The 10,780-nt window shown below is 40.2% G+C and overlaps 2 protein-coding genes across 2 annotated transcripts; one reads left to right on the top strand and one right to left on the bottom strand.

Annotated features, from left to right (window-relative positions):
* Window positions 1-5,209: 5,209 nt before the first annotated feature.
* LOC115822696 (zona pellucida sperm-binding protein 3-like) lies at window positions 5,210-8,308 on the bottom strand. Its single transcript, XM_030786646.1, has 9 exons — window positions 8,287-8,308; window positions 7,397-7,863; window positions 7,177-7,295; window positions 6,980-7,083; window positions 6,726-6,903; window positions 6,537-6,654; window positions 6,382-6,467; window positions 6,204-6,295; window positions 5,210-5,397 (listed from the first exon to the last, which is right to left on the bottom strand). Exons 1-9 carry the CDS (start codon window positions 8,306-8,308, stop codon window positions 5,210-5,212), a joined length of 1,374 nt encoding a protein of 457 aa, XP_030642506.1.
* Window positions 8,309-9,415: 1,107 nt separating this feature from the next.
* On the top strand, window positions 9,416-10,473 carry LOC115822594 (monocyte chemotactic protein 1B-like). Its single transcript, XM_030786536.1, has 3 exons — window positions 9,416-9,479; window positions 9,627-9,753; window positions 10,359-10,473. Exons 1-3 carry the CDS (start codon window positions 9,416-9,418, stop codon window positions 10,471-10,473), a joined length of 306 nt encoding a protein of 101 aa, XP_030642396.1.
* Window positions 10,474-10,780: the final 307 nt, after the last annotated feature.

The following is a 10,780-nucleotide window of genomic DNA, read 5'->3' as shown; positions in this document are numbered from 1 at the left end:
ACCGAATCAGTTCCTGTGTGCCCCCCATTGAGACTGTATATTTCAATGTAGCACACGCTGGCGACTGTTCGTTTTTAGTTAACCATAACATTAGGCTGGTCAGATAACAGCTGTTTGTAGATACGGCTTTATATTGAGTATGCCTGCTGCTGTTAATGCGTTTAGTGAGTACATAGTTACGGATTTTATATAATGCAGCCGATCGAGAACTTTCTACGACAGCGGAGAACAAGAGGCCCCCCTCCCCGAAATAAGGACAGAAACAGCGTCACCCATCAGGGAGGTCACCGCCATTAAGAACGACAAAGTATGATTTTAAAAGTGAAATTCTGTATTGTACCATTACCAGCGAATGTTGTATGCCTGGTTATAATCATGTTTAGGTCTATCAAGTAGCCTAGAATTTGACACTGCCGTTTAAATGTTTAGAAATTTCCATCCTCCAACGTACTGTATTGTCTATTAAATCAATCAAACAAAACATTTCCTGAGGCACTGCACTGCCACTTAAAAATGATTTTATATTCGTATTTTTATGTTTCTATATTTTCTTTATGTTTACATTTTGTAGTTATATTTTAATTCCTTCTATGTAGCTTGGCACTCTGACTCTCCTTGTACATTTATGATGACAATAAAGGCATTCCTTATACATTTACTTGTTGCCTGTATTTCAGTATTCTCTGTTAAATTGTTATTATCAAGGTGTATATATAGATTGCAGTATACAAAGGTGAGTGTGTTCTCAGCCTGTGTGGACGTGGTGGAAGTAAACTGTTAAAACATAAATTACATGCAGTGATGTATTCACTATAATTCCAGGTTCCACCAATTGAAATTAGTTTAATCCATTTAAATACCAACTGTAACATTTCACACACCACGTGAGTTCACGTGAACTCAATAACCCAGTTGTCTCCAGCTAAAACCAATACAGACCATCTGAGACCAGTTCAGACCAATACATTCCAGTAGAAATTTCTATTGGTGCTTCTACTGGGCATTCCAGTAGAAACCAGTTGAATGTGTTTCAATTTCCCTATAAAAACCAATAGAAACCAGTTGAAATTGCTATTGGTTTTCTACTGGTTTTCAACTGACCATTTTGATAAAACAGAAGAAATGTATGAAGGTAAATATGTTGCGAAATGCACGAGCTTGTAGACTTGATTTTGAGAACTTGTAGAACAGGATGAAAACAAAAATCTGAACTTATATGTTGAAATTTTCACTCGTAGAAAATATTCACTCACCCGTGTTCTGATGGTGAAGTCACAGAAAAAACAAGTGTAGACTGATATGTAAATAAAAACAATAACAGCTGCAAACTTGCAACCACAACTCGGTGATTACAACCTGTCGAATTGGTCCCTGCGACTTCCGATCGGCTCGCCTTGACTTTTGCAACACTTCTTGCGATAAATGTGTTGCAGAACTAATTTGCAGCTCCAATTTGTAGCTCTGGGAGTGAGAGAGCAGAGAGGGGAGCAGGCAGAGCCATGTAGAGCGGGGGCGGGGTGAACCAATCAGAAATCAGAAGAGGCCAACATGTCCAAAAAGTCCAACATATTTGAGGCTAAAGGCTACATGTAGCATGAAAACATGTATATGATTAAAAGATGTATGGGCAGCCTTATTGTTTACATCAACACGAACTGTTGTTAATATGTTACATCAACTTAGTAGGGGCCAGGGCGGCAGAAAAAACTGTCTGAGCGGCTCTGGTCGGGGTGTAGACCTTCGTTTGAGCACTCAAACACTTGAGCGAGGTGATTTGCTTGCCGTTTTCGCGACTACGACCCCCAGAGCAAGATTTGGTAGGGCAAAAGTTGCAACGGGCTTCGTTTTGTGGTGTGTTTTGAGGTTTTTGATGTCAAAAATTAAATCGCAAACCGAAACTTTGCTAGAGGTTTATCAACTTTGTCTTTTGGTTTGCGAAGTGCTCTTTTTATTATGGGCCATAATTGGTCTTTTTCACGCCGCCACATTGGAAAGCAACAGGGGTTAAACTGAATTCCGATCAACAATGGCTACCTTCGGCAAAGATGTGTGTCTCTCTAATGTTCTCCAGATCTATGGCAAATCCAACAAAATTCCCGCTCTCACAGGTTGCTGAAACGATGGATATATATTGCAAAACAAAACGATCCAAACTGGATTGTGGATATAAGTTTATCTCAGTTTATCTTTAATTATGAAACTTGTGGAAAGCACAACTCAAGGAGAAAAATTTTGTCCATTTCCCAACATGCAAATCAGTTATTGATGATGGAGCCATAGCCAATGCTGATGAGTATGTGACTGCCATTGAAAACCTGCTGCTGGAGTTTGAGCACCGATTTGCTGACTTTAAGACTCACAGTAGCACTTTACAGATATTTGCAGATCCTTTCACCTTTGATGTGGACAATGCCCCAAGCACACTTCAAATGGAGCTCACAGACTTACAGTGCAACACTGAGCTCAAAGCAAAGATTAGGGAGGCTCAGAGAAAGCAAGAGCTGATTGGACAGTTTCTTAGAGAACTACCCCAAACCTTTCCTGAGTTGTCCAAACTGTTCAGGCAGGTCATGTGTCTTTTTGGAAGCACATATCTCTGTGAGAAACTATTCTCAACTATGAACTTTAATAAATCAAAACACAGATCCCAACTGACCAGTGATCATCTCCAGGCTATACTCAGGGTGCCCACTGCCAAATCCTTGAAACCAAATGTGGCTCATCTGTGTCAACAGAAGAGGTGTCAAGTCATATAATAAAATCATATAATAAGAGGATGTGTGCACGTTATATTGTTGAAGACTTTTTTCCTCATCCACTACTGCGCTGGCCCCCTTTTAAGAAGACCAACTGGCAAGTGGCCCCCAGGTAATTTGAGTTTGAGACCCCTGTTCTAAAGAGAAATTAAAATGAATTCTGTTTCAGGAAAAATGTTCAGAAATATAGCAATTTGTGTATAGCATCTTTTACTATAAACTGACATCTCAGCCGTACAGTAAAGGTCTATCATTTTAAAAAGAAAAAAAGGGTCAAGTCATGAAAAAAACTGTTAGGCATTGTTATTTTGTGCTCTAGTAACAGGTATTTATGGTTAAATAATTTTTTCATCGCCTATTTCAATGAGTGACAGTTAAAGGGACGTTAACGACACCTGCCAAGAGAAAAAATAGTCCTTCTATGAACAAAAGAGGAAGCACTCAGATAGCTTTTACTTTTTGTGGTGTTCCCAGAAAGAGGTAACCATAGATGTCCTGTTGGATTCAAAGAATGAAAGTGAACAGAATTTCTCTCTTCTCCAAGTTCATCCCTCTCCCTATATAATGGACAAGACAAGAGCTGCTCCTCACAACCATCTTCTCTTACACACCATAGAGACCATCAGCTGCATGAAGCTACATATTTCTCTCTGTGAGACCAGAAAACTTCAGTAAGAATGAGGAAGCTGATAACTCTGTCACTTCTGGTGTTGCTCTGCTCTCTGCAGCTGACTTCTGCTGGTGAGTATTCATGATATCTTACTCTTTAAAAAAAAACATAAAGAGGACAGTTTACAGTAGCCTCTGATTTTTTTCTTTAATGTTTCACTGTATTTCATTAGATATAATTGTCACTGTAACTGCCATAAAAGTTGTGAAAAGATGTTTCCTGGGTCTAATATGGTGCCTGTTCAATTCCAGTTGATATTCAAGGACCAAACAGCTCTTCCTGCTGTTCTCAATTTGTGTCCATGAGGATCCCTCTGAAGAAGGTGGCATCTTACAGTTGGACCAACAGTAACTGCCCCAAAAAAGCCATTGTGTAAGTACTCCCTGCTCTGTAATCTGTCTGAAATCTATCAATTGTTTTTTTTAATATGAAGTTTAAATTATTTAAAACCGTGTGGTAGCATAATGTAACCCTTCATACTCAAAATCCCTTTATACTCATGTATACTAAAATTAACCCAAAAGGTCAGTGACTCAGTGGCTCCTTCTTAGCAGTGAGGGGTTCGTACAGGAAATCAGTATTGGAAATGATTGTTTTGTATTGCTTATATGCAGAACTGCTGGCAGGAGAATTGATAGCTGCTTTTTTTTGTTAAAATCTTGTAGAACTGTTCGCGTTGTAATATTTGGTGTTTCACATAGCATTGTTGTGCTTTTGTCATTTGCCGTAGGTTTGAGACAATTAACGGGAGTTTTCTCTGTGTGGACCCAGAAACCACCTGGGTAAATGGTCATATGGCTGCAGTGGACAAGAGGAAGCCATGAAACCAACAGAACATAGCCTGGGTCAATGTGTGCATTATATGTGTCTTCTTATGTATTATGGCCATTTCAAATTCATACGCCAAAATGTTATCCCACAAAAACTGCGAAAGCCCCTCTGCCCCATGTTACTCACTATATAAAATAACAGGATCTATTTATAAATTCTTTTGTGTGTCTCCTAATTAGGACATGTTTGAAATAGCTTTTTACACACTTTCTCTGTAATTTTCTTCCAGTATGCATTTTCTAAAGTTAAACAAAATGTACATGAACTTTAAAGTAAATGTGGATACCAGCTGTAAAACAAGCACTGTGACTAAAACTTGAGAAAAGGATGTAATATAATCAGAATTACAATAAAGTTGTATAATGTTAAAGCCCTGTTGTGTAGCTGATACAATAATGAGTGAGTAGAAAAGTAAGGGTCACATTTTCACCTGGAAATTCTCTCTCATCACAAAGAAATAAGATGTATCTTCATATGGATACACTGCCAGAAAAAGAATCTATTTCATGGATGTGTTATACACAATATTTTAAAAGCAGATAAGAAATCATGAACAATTTAGCCATTTGTAGGACTCATGTTATAGCTGGCAGCAGCTACAGTGTCTAAGCAGGTCATTCCAAGCCAGCACATCCATCTAGAACTGTAACAACTCACTAAACTGTCCCAAGTACCTCCGACCTAACTTCATAAAACTAATGAGACATTTTAGGTGTTAGTTCACAAAGCTAGTAGTTGTGCCTCTGAAGTCAGAATATGCCTAGTTAAGTTGGTTAATTAAGAAAACATACAAGAGGCATGCAGTTTAAAAAGCTGAAAATGGTGGAATCAAAGATAAATATACTGGTCTGTAGGAGTAATGTTCAGTAATCTCATTCTTAAAACGTGGGGAGGTATTGGGGGGGGGGACCCCCACTACATTACACCATAATCATGTATACTAAAAACACTCCTAGGGTGTGTACAGCCATTGAGAAGAGATGTACCCATGCCTGAAAGAGGAAGAGCAGATGTAGGCCATTTCTGTGTGTTGACACTTAGAAAGCAGCTGTTCCTGCTTAATCTGGAAAAGCAGGGATGGGGAATGCCCACCTTTTTCCTCGAGCACCCACATGGAAGAGATCTTGGTCATGAAAGGACCTAATGAACACCTCTACAGAATTACGCTTCTAGAATCTCTGCCACTTCACAGAAGTAACTTACATTGAAACTTGGTTAGAGGGAAGCCTCACACCACGGCAGATTCTGATATGGCAAGACAATTGTTAGATGAATCCCGGATGGTAAAGAGAAACCTTGCTTACCACCGAGGACACACATATCCTGTGGCATTGTGTATTTTGCTCTGAATCAGTGCTGAATCCTCTTTACAAGATCTTCAAATGCCCCAAATTAAAGCTTCAGTCAGCCTTTGAATGGAATATGTAGAACACAGCTGTGATGTCACAAGCTGCAAATGAAAAGTGCTGCAACATCACTCACTGGTGTTCAGGCAGTCAAGACAAACACACTCCAATATTGAGTTCTTGGCATGAAAAAAAAAACAGCACTAGTGTCAGGAACATGCTTAGTTAAAATAAACCGAAATCCCCTGCATATTTCAGGTCACTTCCTTGTAACCCTGTCCCTACCAGCAAAGCAATTTGAAAGACTGGGGACGAGGGGGAAACCCAAAAGGAGAAGTTAACCAAAGCAGTTCACCATATTAGTCTTGATACGAGTGTTTCCTGTACAAACAAGCAGAAGACAGTTGGTTCCAGTTAAGGGTGCATTTATTTTTTTCCATTCTAAAAACTGAGTACAATTAATCAAGGATTTTAATCGGGCCCACGGAAGATCTGCCATCTCCCTTGAAGCCTGCAGGATGGATAAGGGGGGGGGGGGGGGGGTAGTTGTATAATAATAATAAAGTAAAAAGTCCAACTCCATTGTAGTGGACTTCATACCTGTATTGGTGTCAACGTCCCTGCCCTTCCTGAAGCCACAGCTTGAATCACAGCAACCACACACCTGATCATTCCCACCTGCTGCAGACCACCTAAGGACAAAAACAAACCAGTACAACATACCATGAAGTCCCATATGGGGATATCCCCATACCCAGTAAGTGGGGTTCAAACTTACCCATCGACCAAGAATGAGCAAGCCTTGTGCTCAGCATCAAATGGTGAGGAAGCAGCAGTTGCCTTCAGGAAGCAAGTAATGTAGATCTGGAAACAGTAGCTGATGTCAGAATAGCATTAGCTTCAAACCATGAAAAATCCACACTCAATACATACAGTGTCAGCACCATCTTGGTGAAACCGGAAGGCCTCCAACTGAAACTGCAGCTTGTCAACCTGGGTGCGTGGCAGAAAACGGGAACTGGAGCCCGTTATCTTTGGGTCAACGAAGCATCTGAGGAACAAAGCCAGGTTTTAGCCAAATCTAAGAGCACTATAAATAGGCTCTTAGTAACCATCACTCACCCATGGTTCTCAATGAAGGAATAACTGGGGTCTGTGCTGATGTCAGGAACCACGGTGGCCACGCAGCGGTCAACAAAAACCTGGAGCGGCACGTGGTTGTATTGAATCACAGAAGCCTCAATATTTAAGAGATCTCCCAGGAAGTACTGATTGGAGGGCCTCTCAAATTTCCAGTCATCTGTAGATGACAAGACCAATGTGTAAAAAAAAAAATTTATATTCCAAGCAAACTTAAAAAAGGAGTCAATACAAACCAGTCATGAGTCTCAAGGAAAACACCAAGAGGTCTTCTGCAACCTTAGTGGAAGCATAGGGGATCCAGGTGGGTCTGAGGGTGTTGCTGCTCACGTTGTTCTTCCTATAGTACACGCACACACCATTTGGGTCAAACCAAAGCACCACAAAATTTGAGGGATTCACAGGGTTTACAGTTCAGGGCTTGAGCGCTCACCTGAAATAGTGGCATTCAATACCAACTACAGCCCCACCAGTTCTAACAATTGGCGTTCCAGCCAAAGCTTCAGACTTGTAGGTCAAAGTGAAACTGTACACCAACTCATCTTCAGTCATCTTAAAAGAAAGCGAAAACAATTAGGGTCACAAGTTACATTACAGGAACATTACAGCTACTACAAAGAAAGCTTCAAATTGGTCTGCAAACTAAGCCATACTGTTAGCGTGCTGCCGCACTCCTGCAGTTCCGATTGAAAGAGGACTACTTGAGCAGTCTGGTCCACCTCAGAGGCCGTGCATCCTCCAAGAGTGAGAGCTGCAGGCTGGATTGGCTGGCCAATACCAAACATATCTTGTTTTACCTCCACAAAGACCCTGTTCTCACCACATTGAACAGCTACACTATGGGCAGGAACTGGCATCTGCAGTTCAAAAGGCACTGCAGGCTGCTTGGGTTTTTCAGGAGTTTTAGGAAAACTCCAAGACAACGTTTTCACAGGGCCTTGTAGCATTTGCTTGGACTGAAAATTCACAGGCTCTTGAGGTTTTTCAGGCTCCACCTTAACTGGTTCTTGAGCAGGTTTGCCCACTTCATCATCTACCAGAAATGGCTGTGGCCTGTTTCTACCAGAGCCCCACTGAGGTCGATTCCCCCAAGGAAACTCCCCCAGGTTACCCCAAGGAACTGCCTCACACAAAAAGCAAAAGGTGACAAGCGCCAGAAAAACCCAAACACCCTGCAGAAACCACATTACTACAAACTGCAAAAGGTAAAGTGTCAAAGCTATGAAACTGCTCTCCATTTTTGAAGGCCACAAATTCAGAATAACTCCACCCACCTTGGAGCAGGCTTAATTGTTTGCCAGACCCGCTACTTTGAGTTACTCAACCTGCATTCAAAGCAACTGTGGACGTCTGCAGTGTAAATCTGTTTGTGTGTGAAAGAGCAAGAGAGAGATATTGAGAGAGAAAGAAAAAATAAAGGGATTCATAATCTGTACATAATCTGTTTTAGTTTCATGGATTGATTTATTTGCCTTTGCTGGGCTCTTTGCAAAGCTGCTAATAACCCTAACTCTGCTAATAACCCTAACTCGCTCCAGCACACCTGATTCCACTGAACGCCTCATCATCAATCCCTTGATTGGCTCAAATGCCTGTAATAATAAAGGACCTAAACAAAGATGTCCTGAGTAAGGGGCCCTGATGAACAAACTAACTGAAAACCAGTGCTCTGATCAATATTGCTGTTGTCCAGTTTCCCCAGTCTTCCAGACCAGTGTTTTCAAATCTTGTTCCTATTTGTCCCATCAGCACCACACATTTCAGATCACTTTCTGCTGAACTGCAGGCATAGGACATGTCCCTACCAGTTTTTGCCGTGGCCCATTTCGTCCCCACCCCTTTTAGACAGCCTGTAGTTAGTTGAACTTAATAATGAATACAATGACATTGGTACTTAATAATGAATACAATGACGTTGGTATTACGTCATGAAGAGAGAGAGACCCAACATGCTTACTATAATAATAATAATAATAATAATAATAATAATAATAATAATAATATAAGTTTATTTAGAGCCCAATATCACTATGAATAGCCTCAAAGGGCTTTACGTGTCTATAACAAAGTCAAATCAAAATGATATTATGCATAAGTTCGAGAAATTATATTATGCATAAGCTTACCAATTGGTAAATCTAAATCGAAGCACTTACGTTTCTGCCATTTACATCTATATGTAAATCTATACATCTATATGTAAATCTATACATCTGTATGTAAATCGATAAATCTATATGCAGTATATGTCCCACTGAAAAAAGGTGTGAACACGTCGAACCTGTCATTGTCCCCAGCACTTTTCAAAACTGACGGTCATGACTGTAGGCATCAGACACTTTTCTTGTGGGAGGATGTTCTACGTACCAAATTTGTATGGGAAAAGAGAAGTCTGCTTTCATTGAGAAAAGAGGAAGAATTAAAATAGTTTTTACACGAGACATCATCTTAATTCTAAGAGGTGCATTAGGGCTGATGTCCTGTCTAATCCGGAGAATTTAAATGGGGGATTTTGTATCTAATTCCATTGCTGATCTTTCTCTCGTTATAAAATGGACCACAGAACACTCAGACAACTTGTCTTGGACCTCGCACTCTCATTCTACAGAGAGACAAAAAGTTGGCCTAAACTGTTTTTTGTTCTCTAAGAGACAAGCTATACTTAACTAAAAATGCGAAACCTGCCTGCCCTGCTGTTTCTGGTCCTGCTTTGTTCTCTACAGCTGATTTCTTCATGTGAGTTTTCATAATATTTTGTGTCTTTACAGTAAATGTTCACTTTCTGCACCTTAATACAAAGAGTTTGTAGAAATTTTATATACTGATATGAGCACCCACATGTGAAAGCTTACTGTGATTTTAATATGGCATATCTGTGTTAAGTTCCACTAGCTACTGAAGTACAGCACATGGAAAACTGCTGTGGAAAGCTTCACAGCTTTTTGATCCCCCTGGAAAAGGTGAAGTCTTACAGCTGGACTTCTCGAAGCTGCCCTAGAAGAGCCATTGTGTGAGTCTCCTGTTCACTTTGTCTATGGCTTTTTATGGTATCAGTTTAAGACAATACTTGTTGTCTCCAGGAGGTGATTGGTCTTTTTTTAACAGGGGGGGATAACCAAATGGCCAACAGGGGGGATGGCCCAATGGTCACTGACACTACTCTATAGAGCAGTGATTCTCAACTCCAGTCCTGAGGACCCCCTGTTCTGCACGTCTTTGTTTTAACTCATGACTGACACACTTTAGTCCACTGATCAATTAATCATCAAGCCCTTGATTATCTCAATTAACTGTGATAATGAAGAATTAAAACAAAGACATGCAGGACATGGGGTATCACGACTGGAGTTAAGATCCACTGCTATAGAGTATATATGGGGATAGCAGGTTAACAAGGGGGATGCATTTTAGTCATTTGCTAACAAGGGGGATGGCATCCCCCCTCATCCCCCTACAAATCGCCTACTAGTTGTTTCCTCTTAAAATCTGACTGGAGAAGATTTTGGTAAACAGCATTGTATCGTTTCTTAAAGATGGCTTTTACTTGTAAAGTATCATTATCTATTTACACACGTAACTGCAATTTTTCTGTTTACATATTGTATTTTTGTACAGGTTTACAATGATCAAAGGACGGACGATCTGCGTGAGGCCGGACACTGCATGGGTCAGCAGTCATATTGCCAAACTGGACAGTAGAAAGACTCGAACAGGTTCATACTACCTATAAGGGTATACAAGTGATGCTCGGCCTCTGTGGAACTGACGTATGTGTTTATGTCCTGCTTAAAATGAAACTGAACTGTGATGTATAAAATATAATATATCATTACTATTTATTCTGGTGTAAGTTTTGTTCTATTGAATTAACGAGAAAAAAATGTTTGAAGTGTGTAACTGTGAGGGATCTAGGAACACCATTGTTTTTTTTTAAACAATGGTATCTGGTTTAATAAAAAGAACCAAGAAATGCAACACTAATGTTTCGGATTTGTTTGTGTTAAAGTATACGACAATAACATCACAATTTGTCCTTT

This window comes from Chanos chanos, chromosome 1 (assembly GCF_902362185.1).
Source record: "Chanos chanos chromosome 1, fChaCha1.1, whole genome shotgun sequence".
NCBI lineage: Eukaryota > Metazoa > Chordata > Actinopteri > Gonorynchiformes > Chanidae > Chanos > Chanos chanos.
The sequence above is the reverse complement of the archived record's forward strand: the minus strand, read 5'-3'. Positions and strand labels throughout refer to the sequence as shown.